General features: G+C 43.6%; 1 protein-coding gene across 3 annotated transcripts in view; it reads left to right on the top strand.

Moving 5' to 3' along the window:
• Nucleotides 1-15,958, top strand: part of TAFA5 (TAFA chemokine like family member 5) — a 530,796-nt gene that overhangs the window by 241,322 nt on the left and 273,516 nt on the right. Inside the window, exon 1 of one of the 3 annotated variants that reach the window (XM_031940884.1) lies at nt 10,648-11,785. The exons of the other annotated variants lie outside the window; for them this stretch is intronic. Coding sequence (XP_031796744.1) covers nt 11,650-11,785 — 136 coding nt within the window. The 5' untranslated portion in view covers nt 10,648-11,649. Of the gene's footprint in view, nt 1-10,647; nt 11,786-15,958 lie in introns of those variants that run through there. 3 annotated transcript variants of the gene reach the window in all.

The raw sequence follows: 15,958 nt of genomic DNA on the forward strand, positions 1-15,958 counted from the left end.
AAGTATAGTGTTCTCCATTATGGTTTGGCATTCTTAATTATCTGCTGCACCTCAGAGATGGGGAGAGAGAGAGATGAGGAACTGGCAAGAACCAGGTCCCAAAGTTTCATCCCTTACCTGTTTGAAAAACTTTTAACTCATTATAGCTTATTCTTCTTGTGGTTGTTATCATCATCAATGGGATGCCACAGACTAAGACTGAACTTGTAGTGAAAAAGCATGAATTTAGTTCTGTCTTGGCTACTTAGCAATTGCGTGACCTTGGACAGGTGACATCACCCCTCTGAGAGGCTCATTTGTCTCCACTTCTTAAATGAGGTCAATCCTACCTGCACCTCCCACCTCCTACCTCCCAGGGCTAAGTGAAGATCCAGCCAGTTAATGGATGAAAAGTGCTTGGTGAATCTAAATCAACCCTGAAGAGCTGGAGCAGATCCAGGGGAGGTGTAACTAGGCACCATATTTGATGAGGTGTTCTGGAAGGGACTGGGGAGGTTTAAGCTGGAGAAGAAGAGAAAGGCAGGAAAGCTTTCTTCAGGTGTTGGAAGCCTGTCATATGGGAAAAGGGATCAGAATTATTCTGCTTGATCCCAAGAACAGAACTGGGGGCCCCAGGTAGAAATTGCAAAGCAAGAGACTTCAGATCGACGTAAAGGAAAACTTGATAATTCTGTTAACTGTCTGTGAGTGGGATGGGCTGGTCCAGGATCTGGTGCATTCTCTTTCACTGGAAATTTTCATGCAGATGCTGGACAGCTCCTTATCCAGGATCTCTTGGTCCTGGGTGTTCCTGCTGTTGGTCCTGGGATGAGCTAGACAACTCCTGGGATCTGTCTGTCTGACACTGGGATGCTTTGAGTGTTTCCCAGCAGTTCATTTCTTTCCTCCCTGCAAACTGGCCCCTCATTTTCCTGCAGTCATGCCATGGCATTTATTTTTCCAGTAGGAAGCTAATCCTAATGTCCTAATTCTTCCAGGTGCTTTGCTCCAATGAGTTATTTCCCTTAAGCCTTCCAGGATTTCTTTAAGACCTGGCCATAGGCACCTCCTCTCTCCTCCCTTCCCTGCACCATCTATGCATCATTTTCTTATTAGCACAAGTGAAGGTGGGAGCACAGAGATTCATTTCTGGGTCCTGACATTCAGATAAAGTTGTGTTTACACTCCCCCCCCCAAATAAAAGAATTAGATTATTGCATCCTATTAGCAATCGATGGGGAGAGGCAGGTTGGGGCTGGCTTCAAGGACCCTGGGGATGGAGGCATCAGACATCACGCTGACCTCTAGGCTTGTGGCCACAGCATTTGGTACGTAGAAATGACCACAATCTAAGAAAGTAGAATAAGTCTGTGCAACTCCATTTTACAGATGATGACACTGAGGCAATAGTGGAATTGTTCTGGGTTACTTAGAACAAAAGTCAGGCTCTTTTATTTAAAAAATGTGATAAAAAATGGTGTGCCTGTGTGACCTGGAACATCTCAGGAAGGCTGCTGGATTAGAGGATTCCCTGAATCATTTTAGTTCTGACATTCCATATGCAAGGACTCTCCCAGCTCTGACATCCCCTGTTCTAAGCTCCCCCCAAGCTCTGACATTCCCTGTTCTAAGCTCCCTCCCACATATAGCATCCCCTGTTCTAAGCCTCCTCCCAGATCTGACATCTCCTGTTCTAAGCCCCTCCCAACTTTGACATCCCCTATTTTAAGCCCCCTCCCAGCTCTGAAATCCCCTGTTCTAAGCTCTCTCCCAGCCCTGAAATCCCTTGTTCTAAGCTCCCTCCCAGCTCTAACATCCCATTTCTCAGCTCTTGACAGTATGGCAGTAGACCCTGAAGGTCTAGCCCTGGCAGTTGGGAGAGGGGTGATACCAAAATTGGCAGCATTAGGGTGGCAATTTGGGGCAGTTTTGGTGGATCCAATGAATGCATTTGGTGGAGGTTAAGTTCAAAGTGTTGGCTGGGAATCCAAATAGAGCTGTCCCTTTGGCAGCTCAGAATGTCATTTTGATGTATAGAAGTCAGGTCATGAGAAAAGAAATAGATAGGGCAAATCATCCATAAAATGGGCATTAATTAAAGTCCTGAGTGTCTGCTTTAGAGGGAATAGAGAAGGGATAAAGCTAGTTGCAACCTTGGGGTGGGATGACAGAGCTCATCGGAGAGATGGGAGAAAATCAAAACAAGAGAAGCTGCCCCAAAGGAGGGGCTTATCCAGGGAATTAGATTCAAAGCAGAGAGAAGCTGAACCCGATTGGGAACAATGGTCTCAACCCCTGGATGACTCTTGGTGAGGCAGCTGAACAGGAACTTTATTTGAAGTAGTGACTAAGAAGATGCAGTTCTTAGATGCAAGTTCCTTCTTCATCCTCTCCGTGGGCTACAGTCTTGCTCACTCTACCTAGATCTAGGAATAGTGCTGCCTGCTTCAAGCTTCTTTGTCTAGACTGGCCCTCCCTCTGTTCAAGTTTCTATGGTGCTGGGCTTCCTTTGGCTGGAAAAGAGAATCTTATCCTGATAATCATCTTTTGAGCATGTATGGAAGTAGGGGATGAAGGTATGGGAGACATTTGGGAATTCACTGAATTATCGCATCCTGAGTCATAGAACTGGAAGGACCCCAAGAGTTCATTGGGGTTCAGTCCCCCGCCTTTGGGAAACTGAGACATCACTATTTCTCAGAAGAAGCAATTGAGATATCATTATTTCACAGAAAAAGCAGTTAAGACCCAGGAGAATTAACTGATTTGAAAAATGATGTCTGGGGAACCAGATTCTGAGTTCCCTTTGGAGGGAATTCAATATTCCCTCTCGTCTAACTAGTACACGAAGGTAAATAGTGTGAATCCAGAAACTACTTTCTTTTGCCTGATAGGAAAGTGAAGCCCAGAGTGAGCAGGACTGAGGGGTTTTAAATCACATTACTATTTAATGCAGCTCCAAGACCAGCATTCCCTGTCTTTCTATCTCTCATGTACGCTGCACCCAGCAGGTATCTACATAAATGCTTGTGCATCAGTAATATTAACAATATCAATAAACAGAGATATATAGCACTTATGTAGTACCTGGAAGTTTGTAAAGTGCTTTGATTCTTTAATTTGATTTTCTGAGCAATCCAGGGGCAAGTGCTTTTATTGAGCTCATTTTATAGGTACAGAAATGGGTAGCTAAAAGATATCAACTGATTTGTTTACTTGGTCTTAAGGTACTAAGTGTTTGAGGCAGAATTTGAAGCCAGGTCCTCTGTCCTAGAACTAGTATTTTCTAGTGGAGCATACTGCCTTCTACCCTTTCACTCACTCATTCATTTATTTCTTCATTCATTCATTATTTTCTTTTCACTATCCCATTTCTTTCTCTGGGCAGCACGGGATGGTTGACAGTTTTAGAGTTGGAATCATAAGGGCTCTGAGTTGGAAGCTGGCTCTCTTACTTAATAACAGTGTGACTCTGGTCAACTTAATCTCCATCATGAACCTGTGTGACTTCCCATCTCCACGCAATTGAGGATGCACTTTTTGTTTTCATTTGACCCACTTCATAAGACTGTTTTGGAAAAGAACACTTTACAAATGGTTAAACTCTAGAAATGTGAGTGCTCGTTGCCAGTATGATTTTGACTCCAGTTACCTCTCAGCTAGAATAAGGTATCGGAAGGCTGGATATTGGTTAGGGAAGGAAGCACTTGTCTTGCCTTATTTGCCCATCATCAGTAAAAAAAGGCTACTGTGGTATTAGAAATCTGAAATATCATCAGATCATAGCGCGAGCTGAGACTGTAAGCATTATTTAGTGCAGACTTCTGTCTTCTTTTACAAACAAGGAAACTGAGGTGAGAGAAAGGAAGGGACTTTCTTGAGCTCACACCAGCAGTAAATGGAGGAAAGATTTGGATACCGTCTCACATCCTGTCTGTCTCCACATCCAGAGCTCCTTCTTCCCCCTGCAATGAGCTGTGTGGACTGACATTCGAAATGAGCACAAACAGTGCACTTAGGAGAGAGACTTTGTGAAATGATTTTAGCAAATTAAAAGGGAGTGTGAAACCTCAACTAAAAAAAATGAAGACACAGAGATCAGGGAACTGTGGGCGCGGGCGGGTGGCAGCTTGATTCCGTCTGTGTGGAGGGGCCATCTCCTGCAAGACAGACTAAGGGGGAGTCTGACACAGCCTGAGGGAAGGGTGTACAAGCTAGGCAGGGAGAGGTAGAGGGTGGCCACAAAAAAATCTTCCCTTGTTCTTTTGGGGTGGGGGCTTCTCTGTACTCCCCTCATTCAGTCACAGGAAGCCAAGAACCTAGAACTCAATGTTTATTCTAAATGTCCATTTGGGACTTGGGGGGAGGTTGGGTGAGCAGTATGGTACAATGGAGAGTGCTGCATTTGAAACTGGAGGAGCTCTACTTAACACCTTCACAAATGTAGGCACATTACTTGAGCTTTCTGGATCTCGGTTTCCTCACCTGTAAATCCTAGTCTGTAGGGAGAACTAGATATCACTTGAGGCTCCTCAGGTTTATATCTTTTAACCCATGATCCATGCAAAGGAAGAGAAGCTGAGAGCTGGAGAGATTAAGTGATCTGTCCCTGGTCACCCACTGGTCAGTACCTGGAGCCAGTTCTCCTGACACTGTCATCCCAGGTTACTCCTAGTTCCTTCTTGAGCCTCAGGTCTGGAGGGGGCTGCTGCCATTGGTGCTGGTCTAGAGGGTCCCTTGGAAGCCCAGGCCTTGGTAGGGCTCTCTAGAGTCTTGTTCCAGAATCAAGCTCCCCCCTAGTGTCCTTATGGACAGGTGGTCTCCACAGAGAAGGCACCTTGTGAGGTATCTCTGTTTTGGGGTTGAACAGTTACAGCTGTCATTGGTATCCAGGCTTCAGACCTTGGGCTCCTGGGACTTGGATTGAGCTTGACTTTGAGGCTGATCAGGTAAGGCTCTGGAGTCGTGTGGATACCACTGAGGTCAAGCCTCCTCTGACTAGCCTGTCCTTGAACCCAGGGGAGTCTGGAAAAGCCTGGGAGATGCTGGACTCAGGTGGGAGCTGGAAGCCTTGCTGAATCCCAGTCCATTCATAGGGTGCTTCTGGAAGAGGCCAAGGATAGGGCTGTTGAATTAAAAGATCTGGTCATGTTCTTAGAGCTGGCTGATGGGCAGGAGTGGCTAGCTCAACATCCTAGGGTCAGCTGTTTGTTCAAATCCAGCAATCCCTCTGGGTGCTGATTTCCTCATCTGATTTTGATGGGAATTTCTGTCCCCAATTTCTGTCCCCAATCCTACGTATATAATTGAGTCTACAATTACTATTTGCCTCTTACTTCTGGGACTTTATTCAGTTCATGACATGCATGTCAGTCAATGAGTATTTATTGAGTGCCTTACTATGTACTAAGCATTGTCCTAAGCAAAAGGAACACAAAGGCCTGCTCTCAAGGATCTCAAGGTCTAGTGATCAGACAACCTGAATTTGAATCCCGACTCTCCATTGCTTTCTTCCTGTGAGGCTTTCAGGTGCTCCCTTAGCTCTCTGGCTCTCCGCTTCCTCATTTGTGGAGTGACAGTTTGACCAGGTGAATCCCAGCCCAGAGCACAGGAAAACCTGGGGTTGGACCTGGCCTCCAGCATCTCCTAGCTCTGTGGTCCCCCTGTCTGCCTCACTTTATTAATCTATGAAATGGAGTTAATAATAGCACCACCCCAACTGGGGTTGTGGTGAGGATCAAGTGATTAAGTATGTGAATTGGAAACCATAAAGTGCTTATAGAAAAGAAGACAGTGGCTGCCCTCAAAGAGCTTATACTCTACCATATAAAAAGAAGAGATTATAAGGTAGAGAATGATTGGGGTATAAAGACCTTCAGACCCAGCTCTGGATGGATCCTATCAGCAGAAGAGTTTCCCAGGGGAGGGGATACCTGAGGTGGACTTAGCAGGAACCTGGGTTTTGGCAGGGATGAGAACAGAGGTCTTTAGACATCAGATTCTATCTCTCCTGCTTCCTTTCCTTGCAGGACCACCCCACCCCCATCCCGCCTTTCCTTTTTTCCCTCTTTCTGCGCCAAGTTCCTTTCTCCTTTCGTTACTTACTCTTTCCCCCATGTGGTTCTCAGACTTCCTGGAGCCAATTTTTCTCACTAATGTGAAGGACAGCAACTGTCGGAAAGAGGCTGCCAAACCTCCCTGCAGAGGAGTTCTCCCAACCCAACTCCCTTTGCTGCTGAATAGAGGAGAGAGGGTTTGAAATGGAGCCGGAGCCAGGAGCTTCTGGGCTGGTGGGCACGTGGGGAAGCTGGCATCTGTTCCCAGCAGACCTACTTTCCCATCTTTCTGTGACTCCCCCTCCCCATCTAGCATCACTTTTATCCCCCACCCCCCAAGCCTCCTCCTGTGGCTCCGTTTACTGGTAGGGATATACTCAGTAGAGGAGGGAGGATCCTTACTGGAAGAAGATTGGGCCATTTGGATTTTCCTTCCAACAATCCTTAAGAGAGTGAAATTAATCTCTGATTTCAATAGGTCTTTGTGCTCTTGACCTCAGAGCAGATGTTAACCTCATTGTGCTGTCAACAAGTGGGTCCCCTCAATGCCATGATCAAAAAAAAGGCCAGTCCCCAAAGCCCAGGTCCCCTGATGAATCCTGAGCCCGGTTGAACCCTGGGTGACTAGGGCAGGGTCTACCCTGAGCCTCTAGTTCTCCACTTTGGGCATGGGACTAGCCTCTCCTGGCTTAGTCTTTAGGGAGGCAGTTTCTCTGGCTTCCTTCAAATGGGAGTTCTGTGGCTCCTGAAAGAAAGACCTCTGAATTTGGGACTTGGGCTGACTCTGCTGCTCACCTCCTGAAGGTCTTGGTTGCAGCCCTGAATTGATCTCAGTTTCCTCTTTTGTATGATTAGGGAGCTGAACTCACTGATCTTCAAGGTCTATTCTCATTTGAATTCCTCTGATTTGAGTGATAAAATATGAATTCATGCAGAAATTTTCATTTCCATGAAGCTTTTTCGGAGCATGGAATAAGGCATGTCCCTGATTTCCATTCCCTCCTCTCCCAAGATATTATGGAAAAATGGATGTTGAGGAGAGAATCCTTGTGTTGCCCCTGAGCACTACGACCTTAAGGCAGGAGACCTCAGTTTCTCTATTGGTAAGATGACTGCATTGAACTAGACCAGTTCTACTTTCTCTTCTTACTGATGGGGAGGAGAGGCTTTCATGAGGAAGGAAGAGAGGATCTCAGAGATGGGGAGGAAGATAAGGAAATTAATTTTTATGTTGCACCTACTATGTGCCAGGCACCTTGCTGGGACTATTTACAAACATATCTTGTGAAACCTGACAACAGCCTGTGAAGTAGGTGCTTTTATTATCCTCATTTTATGGTTGAGAAAACTGAGTCCCACAGCTAGTAAGTGTCTGAGTTTTCATGATTCCAGGCCCATTTCTCTATCTACTGTGTCCCCAGCTGCCTCTGTGGTGACTTAGATCACAGTTTTCTAGACAGAAGCATCTTCATAACTATCTAGTCCTACAATCTCATTTTACAAGGGGAGAAACTGAGGCTTGAGAGGGATGACCTAGAATCATAAATCTAGAAGGGATCTGGTCCAAACTCATTTCAATGGAGCATAGCACAATGCCTGGCACATAGTAGGTACTTAATAAATAGTGAATTTTGAATTGGAGAGGAAACTGAAGTCAGAAGTGAAGTGACTGGATCTGGATTTAGTTCTGGAAAAATCTACAGAGGCTACCAAGGTCAACCCCCCTCATCTCCCTAGGAGGGGAAACCATTGGCTCCAAATTCAAGGCAAGTCTCTAAGTTGAAATTGGAACCAGTGGTCAAGCCCAGAGTTAGGAACCTCTGGTAGACTGCTGCAGGTTATCTCTCAGAGGGAGCCCAGAGAAGGTGTTCTGCCTTCCGTGCATTCTGCCTTGGCCACTGTAGTGATGATTCCAGGTGTCTGGTGAATGAATTGCTGTTCCCTCTGTGCTCTGTCTGAGCCTGACAAAGTGAAATGATGGCATTGCCTCCCAGAATGCTTGTAGGTGCCCTTGGCTGCTGCTGGCCCATTGTGGTTGACAGTGTGAGCTCCTTGGAAGGAAGACTTTATGGGTACATCTGGGAGAGGGGAGGTGAAGGAGACTGAGATGGATTAGCCAAGAGGTGAGAAGTTGGAGAGCTGGTGTTGGTATAGACCTTCCTCATCCCAACAGAGTGAGAATAGGATTCTGCTTGCTACGCTGGGTAGAAAGAGCAACTTTCTTCCAACCAGGAGCATTTATGGCCGGTCCTGATTCTACTATTAATACTCATCGAGCTCACTACAGGGTCCTCATCTGTAAAATGAAGGGACTGGTCTTGCTGCCTCTGTCTTTTAAAAGGGTCACTTTTTTTTATAAGGGTTAAACTAGGCAACATGAGCCACCAGTATGAGGAAGAGAATGGAAAAACTGGTTAACAGTCTCCAAACAAACAGCCTGGTGTAGTAGAAACTGAGAATTAAAGACCAGTCTCAGTCTGACACTTGCTAGCTGGGTGATTCTGGTTAAATTGCTTTACCTCTTTAAGGCATAATTTCTTCATATGTAAAATGAGCATAGTCACCGCTCTCTCATGGTGGTGATGAGGAAAGCATTTGAAGAGCTGGACAGACTAGAGAAATGGGAGCTAGGAATAATAAGTAACATCATCTCAACAGTTGGACTCAATGAGATGGTCAAAGAAGGTGGAAGCCCCTGTCTGTGGTCCTGAAACTGAGGCACCTCAGATTGAGGAGTACAAGGATGGTGTCTGTCATTGGAATATGCTACTGAGCTTTATGTTCCCTGTTATTGTAAAAATCAGGCGTTTTATGAGAGCGTCAGGGGACCAGTGTTCTCAGAACCAGGGCTGATGCCAGATAATTGACCTGTCAGGTTGAACTTCAAAGAAGCTGAGAATATTATATTGAGAGTTGGGAAGAGGGGGATTGTCCAGCTTTCTGACCCATGTCTGAATCTTTCCTTCAACCTTCCTGACAAAAAGTCATGCAGACTTAACTGGAAGTCCTCTGCAGATGAAGAGCTCACTACTTGTAGAGTTAGCCAGGACATTTTGATTGCTGGGGCTTGAGTCTTGTGATTTGAGGGAAGGTCAGTTTGTCTCTAGCTTTGAGGTGGCAGAGGCTGATATTTCCCCTAATGTCTTGTCTCTTTTGTTCCTGGACTTGCTCAGCCATCATCACACCTGGCTTATGATTCCCTGCATGGGAAGTTGTTCAATGGGGTTAAGGAGTCCTTGGAAATGGCACATCCTCTTCAAATCAGCTGTCCAACCAGCCAGAGAATTATTGAGCTTGTGAATGCCTTCTTTCTGGAAAGTTTTCCATTAGTGATTTCTATTTCCAACTGATGATCAGGGCTTGTATCTGATAATCCCCATGAAAGATTTCAGGGGAAACTTTGGTATCCCCTGTGCTCAGGGCAGTATGATGCATATAGTAGGTGTTTTGTGACTCCTTATTAAAGGAATGAATTATAAATAGTGGAACAGAGAAACAGCAGGTGGCTACACTTGGAACTAGAATTTTGTGGTTTAAGACTTGTTATGATAATTAACTTCTGTATGACCTGGACAAGTCCTTTGTGCCCTCTGACTTTCTCCCTTGCTTTAAAAAATGAGGTGATTGAAGCACATGACTTTTGAGGCCCCTCAGGACCTAAGCAGTAAGAATGTATAAATTGGGATTTGCTCTTGATTGGAGGTAAACTGAACTTTGAATAGAAACTAATTCTTTGGGGATTCCATTTATTTGGTATCATAAAAGAAAGTCATGTGTGGAAAGTGGAAATCTAGCAAAGAGTTTCTATTGACCTTGTCCAGAAAGACCCTGTTGGCTCCTTAAGTAGTAGGACTATTGGAGCCCTTCATCTGTGCTGCAGAAAGCACTGTTGAACACACTCTGTGTCAAACTGGGAAGACACAAATCCCAATGGAAGTCACAGAGATGAAAGGGAACTTTGTCCACACCCTTCTCCCTAGACACAATCCCTAGAGATGCTACAGTTCTCTTAGTAAACGCAGAGCTCTTTCTTGTTTTCTTTGTCATGGAGTCACTTCCATAGGTGAACAGGGAGGGATGATTGGGGACAGCAGCCGACAAACTGTTATCTGATCTCTGTGTCTTGGAGGAAAATGCTTGTCAATGCTAAGGAGAAGGAACACAGGCCTGACTTTCCGCATCCTCCCTCCCATTTACCATCTCCCTGACTTTGAGAAAGCTAACTAAACTCTGCAACTAATTGGTATCATCTGGAAAATGGAGTAGAGCAAGATTACTGGGGAGTTTTGAGGGCCCTCCCCACTTCAGGACCTCTAGTTCTTACATCATGCTTTCCTAGTGAAGATGCCAATTACTTGTGAAATGTTAGCGAATATAGTAGAGCATAATCATTTACTCACAGTACATTTTTTAAAGGTCAGATACCTAAACAAAGCAGCCTTATTCTTCCCAATTAAATCATGGCACTCACTTAAGAAATCATTTAGAATTCGAGTTTAAGCAAGGAGATACTTTAAACATCAGCTAGGTCAGTGGAGTCAAATTCAAATAGAAGGGACTCTGGGGTCACATATTGATTTAGAAAACCAAAAATTAACATTATCTTGGTTGTATTTTTAAAAATGTATTTTGGTAAAGAGTTCCCAATTAACATTTCAATCTGATTCTGACTAGCAGATTTATAGGATGTATGTGAATGACTTCTCTGATCTGCTTTAACTCCCTCCTTTCCCAAAAGCTCAGAGAATTGATGTGATCTGTCTAAAGCCACACAGCTCACGTGGCAGAGAAGACCACATGTAGTGACTTATTGTCCCCTAAGCTGTGTTCTTTCCTGTTTCTTTAAACATTAATGGAAGTTTAATTTTGCTAGGCAGAATTATCTTGTTTGCCAAGATGAAATGTCTGTGCATAAATGACCTAAAAAAGGAAAGAGAGTAAACATTTTAAAAAGAAAAGTCATGTAGACTTATCTACAAACCTGGGAGTTTGCATGCATGTATGCCTATGGTTGTGTAATAATGGATTTTTTTTCCTCTAATGGCTTTTTTTCCTCTTGTAATTTAAAGTTATACAAAGTGATTTAATTTTCTATGAGGCAGGTGTTTAGAGAGATGGGAGGGCAATCAGTTAATTTATTAAGAGTACCCTAAGCACAGGTGATGAAAGCATTGTCGGCCACATATCAGCAAACAGGAAAAACCTGAAACTGAGAGGGTATGATCCAGGGTCACATAGCTTATCGTCTCCTAGCCAGATCAGTGACCTTTTAGCTTCATTAAGAACCAGATTATAACCATGTAATGGACAGTTGGAAATGATTTGGCTGAAGGCATAGATGGGAGGTTTATCCAATTTACAAAAGACACAGCTGAGAGGGATGGCTAATATCCTGTCTGATGGAGTCAGAATATAAAAAGAGCTTGACAGACTACGACTTTGAGCAGTCTCTAACAAGAGAATTTTATTAAGGATGAATAACATTTGGTACTTTGGTCTAATAAATCACCTTAGCTTTGCAAGTCGTAGGATGGGAGAGACATGGCAAGATACCCAGTAGAGAATAATCTGGGGTTATTAGTGGACCACCAGCTCCAACTGTATCCACAGGGTGATGGGGCCACCAAACAAAGCACTTTTAAACTTCAAGGAGAGAAAAATCCAATGTCTAGACAGAGCTAGGAACAATGAGGAGGACTTGCAGAGAAGACAACAGCTTCTTAACCACTTAAGCTGTCTCCAAGCTGATGGTAAGTCTGGCTGTGAGAACTGGGTTATCCTTTCTCCACTTGATCTAAGAGAAGATGGAACGACTACTTTCAGTGACTCTGTGAGGGGATTCTTAGTCAGGTATGGTTTTGACTAGATAGCCTCTGAAGTCCCTTCCAGCCTCAGTGTCTAGCACATAGTAGGTCCTGAATAAATGCTTTTTGATGGCTTAAGTCCAGCTCTGAACATCTGTGATGTCACCATCAATAACATCCCTAATTAGGCTGAAGGATTGATAAACTTCCGGCAGGAGCCTGTTCTCTCTATGTGAGGTATAATCATTTATTAGCTTAAGACTGCCTTAAATATCCTCTCCTCCCCCTAAATTTCCACCTTACACTAGCTACAAGGGATCTTGGGACACTGGGAACCCTCTGAGAAAAGGAAAATGGGTGGAAATGCAAACATACCATTGGTTTGTGATGATGACTCAATTCTTAGCAAGAAGGATGGAAACGGCCCCTAATGAACAAATTTGCTAATTGTGATGCCCTGAAGGGTATAATCACTTCCGTTCAGACTTTAGCCTGGCTGTACTTTGCATATAAACATCCAGCAATAAAGGAAATAAGAAACGAGTTCTATATTTGGGGAAGAGAAGATGGGGAGGGGAATCTAACTAGGGATTTAGATAAGAAAGGGAGAAGGGATTTTGAAGGTCAAGTCATAGCCTGGGAGGGTAAAGATTAAAAGTCAGAATCTTCTGTAACTCTTCAATTTAAGGCTCTGTTCAACTTTGTTCTTCAGACAAATCCTTCCAGTTTTTGAAAGGCAGTCATCCGGGTAGGCTCAAGCCTTCAGTAGATTTTCTCCCTAGTAGGAATGGGCATGAGGCAGAGGGAAATTCTATGAGTTTTCTTGAGAGATGGTGAGCACTCCCTCCTTTGAGATCTTAAGGTAGAGGCTGGGCAAGCATCGTCAGGTATATTAGAGTTAGGATACCTTTGATTTATGGGTTGAACTACATGGATGTTGATTTCCCTTCAATTGCTCAAATTGTGAGGTACTGTGTCCTGAGGCAAATATGAATTGAAATAGAGCCAGTCAGATGGTTACTGGACAAGGTGTGACTGTGATTATCTCTAACCTCTTTAAGCCCCTGGGACTTGTTCTTCTAAGCCCCCTCCCAACTCTGACATTCTGTGTTCCAAGACCCTTCCCAATTCTGACATTCCATGTTCCAAAGCCATGTTCCAGATCTGTCATCCCATGTTCTCAGACCACTTCCAGATCTAATATCCTGTGTTCTAAGACCCCTTCTAACTCTGACATTTCCCGTTCCAAGACCCCTCCCAACTCTGACGTTCCGTGTTCCAAGGTCCCTTCCAGTTTGGACATTCCCTGTTCTTTAGTCCCTCCCAGTGCTGACATTCTTCTAAGTTGGCAATTCTGAGTTGGTGCTATCACTCTGTATCATTTAACAGCCATAAACATAACCTGCCTATTTCTAGGCTAAACCTCTGCAGAGAAATGTCCTGGTCATCTTCATAATTGCTTACACACAGCAGTTTTGCACATGGCCCCATCGAGGATTTATCAAAGCATTTTGTGTGTGATGATTAGTGAAGTAGCTATTTCTACTTAATTTATTAGATAAGCAACAAATTAAAAGCGGGAATGGAGTCTGAAAAGGAATCTTCTCTCTCACCCCAATTTCCTGATGAAATGACTAAATTAGGGCCTTTTTGTAGTCCACTGGATTATTTCCCATTTCCTCAGATCTTCCCCCACTTCCCTCAACCAAATGTAGGGAATAAGGTTTGGTGGTTGGTGATACCTATGGATTCCTACTCAGAATAGTGTTTTAAGTATATAAAATATATATGAATACAAAGCAAACCAGTTAGATTGAAATGCTGTTATTCAAATATATTTTTTTAAAAAAGTTTGTGGATCCCAAGTCAAGAATCCCTGAGCTAAATGAGCCTTAATTCGTTGTCTCTACAACTGTTCTCTTCTCTCCCCTCTTCCCCATTCAAGCACTATAAAGCAGGTTTTTTAAATGTTTTATAATGGTGTGTGTGTGTGTGTATGTATGTGTGTGTGTATGTGGGGGCAGGATCCAGTAGCAGAAGCCAGAACCAGCCTCTTTGGACTACTAATGTCAAAACTTGGAGAGTTTGGATGAATTTTTCTGTTGCACCAGGTTTTGCTTCAGGGAAGAAATTTGTTTCCCTCCCCACTGGGAGGGATTTTCAAGAAGCAAATCTTGTAAAACATGTAAGCCCATTAATGTACAATAGCCTGGGAAATAAGTATAATTTTTTTTCTGTTTTATTCTTTTTCATTGGGTCAACTGGCCAGTTTTTTTTTTTTTTTTTTTGAGATTAGGGCAAGGATCTATTTAGTGCTCTCACCATAAGTCTTCCGCCACTGACTGGAGGTGATGTAGAATAATGATGTATTCTAACCTTGTTTGCCATAAGCCACATCCACCCACTTAGCTTGGCATCCCAAATCTATAGAAAGCTCATTTTACATACCCTCAGGACAAGGAGTAGAGGGAAATGACTCTCCTCATTTCTGCACCTCCCTTTGCTTGTAGACTTCATAGGGAAGGGGATCTTAATTTCAGCTCTTTATCTTTTTTATATTTTGGTCACTTTATTTAAAATTTTTTGGTTAACCACCTTTTAGATTTGATGTATCTTCCTTTATGCATTTAATAAGATAATTCTGAGCTGTCCCTGGGCTTTGCAATGTTTGTCCAAAGAGTCCATCACACACACACACACACACATACACACACACACACAAAATCTGGCACAAAAATTCTCCCTGTTCATGGATCAGCCCCAAATCTGTCTAGTTCAGAATTCTCAGATAGACACCTCTTCTCTCCTGGGAAAACACAATTTCTTCTTTTCCTGAATTCTTAGATGTGTTGTACTAAGTCTTATAACAATAATGCTTGTATTCTTACTCTTTTGGTATATTCCTTTTCATCTCTGCCCTAGTGGAAGCTTAGTCCCTATGCTTCCCTGCTTTTGTCTCTATCCCGCTCCCCACCCCTACCTGAATTCCTTGTAGCCTGTGTTCTATAAGGAAATATTCAATGATTAAGAGGAAGATTAGGGATATAACTTAGGGAGACTTCAAGAGGAAGGAGAAAGAAGAAAGGAAAGAAGGAAGAAGGGAAGGAAAGGAGGGGGAAGGAAAGAAGGAAAAAAGAAGGAAGGAGAAAGGGAAGGAAGAAGAGGAGTAAAGGGAGGAAGGAAGGGAAGAAAAGAAAAGAAGGGAAGGAAAGAGAGAGAGAAGGAAGGAAGAAGGTGAAAAAAGGAAAGAAGGGAGGGAGGGAAAAAGGGAAAAAGGAAAAAAGGGAGGGAACATTGTTGGTTTTAGTGTTGAACTCCCCAGGCTCTCTCCAGGCTTGTTCCGCAGTGGATGGAGTTACTCAGCATAAGCTGGGGCGCTTGGGCTGGTGCTGTCTCATAGATCTCCTCCTTCCTTGTCTTTGGCAGACATTTCTCCATCCAAGTTCCTCAAGGAAGGGCATCTAATTGCTATGTGGCCTTGACTCCGGTCCCCAGCACTTGGGAGGTTTGGGGAAGTGCCTTTTCTCCTGGAGCTCTGTAATTGCTCAGGCACCATCCTCTCGATTCACTGAGGCCAGAATGCATTTTACTGTTTTTATTCTCATATGTTGTAAATGCATCCACATATTTGGAGTTCATTATATGGAAATTGTCTTATTTGGGGTCTGAGGCTTTTGATGTCCCTGGAATCTAGGAGACCATTTTTAATCAGTTAGTTCTGCTCATGCCTTTGAAAAATGATGCTTTTTTATTGCTGAGGACAATTTCATTTTATCTCTCAAATAAGAGTTGCAAAATTCAGGCATGAACACCAGACATCCTTCATACTCCTCACCCTTTATCTCTATTTCACTTGGGGGAGCAGAGCTGATCCCAACAATCGTGCCGTATGTTTCTTTTATTCTTACCATCCCTTATTCTGCTCAACCCGACAGTGTGATAGAATATGAGAAACGATTGTTGAGTCCATTTTAAAAATGAGGAAAATAAAGTGTGGGGGGAGGGAGTGACTTGCCCAAGCTCACTCATTTATTAAGGGAATAAGTCAGAACTTGTACACATGTCAATCCCTCTTGTGCTTTCTATACTACTTCTAATGGGAGACAGCATTGTTTGTTA

This window comes from Sarcophilus harrisii, chromosome 5 (assembly GCF_902635505.1).
Source record: "Sarcophilus harrisii chromosome 5, mSarHar1.11, whole genome shotgun sequence".
NCBI classification, from domain to species: Eukaryota; Metazoa; Chordata; class Mammalia; order Dasyuromorphia; family Dasyuridae; genus Sarcophilus; species Sarcophilus harrisii.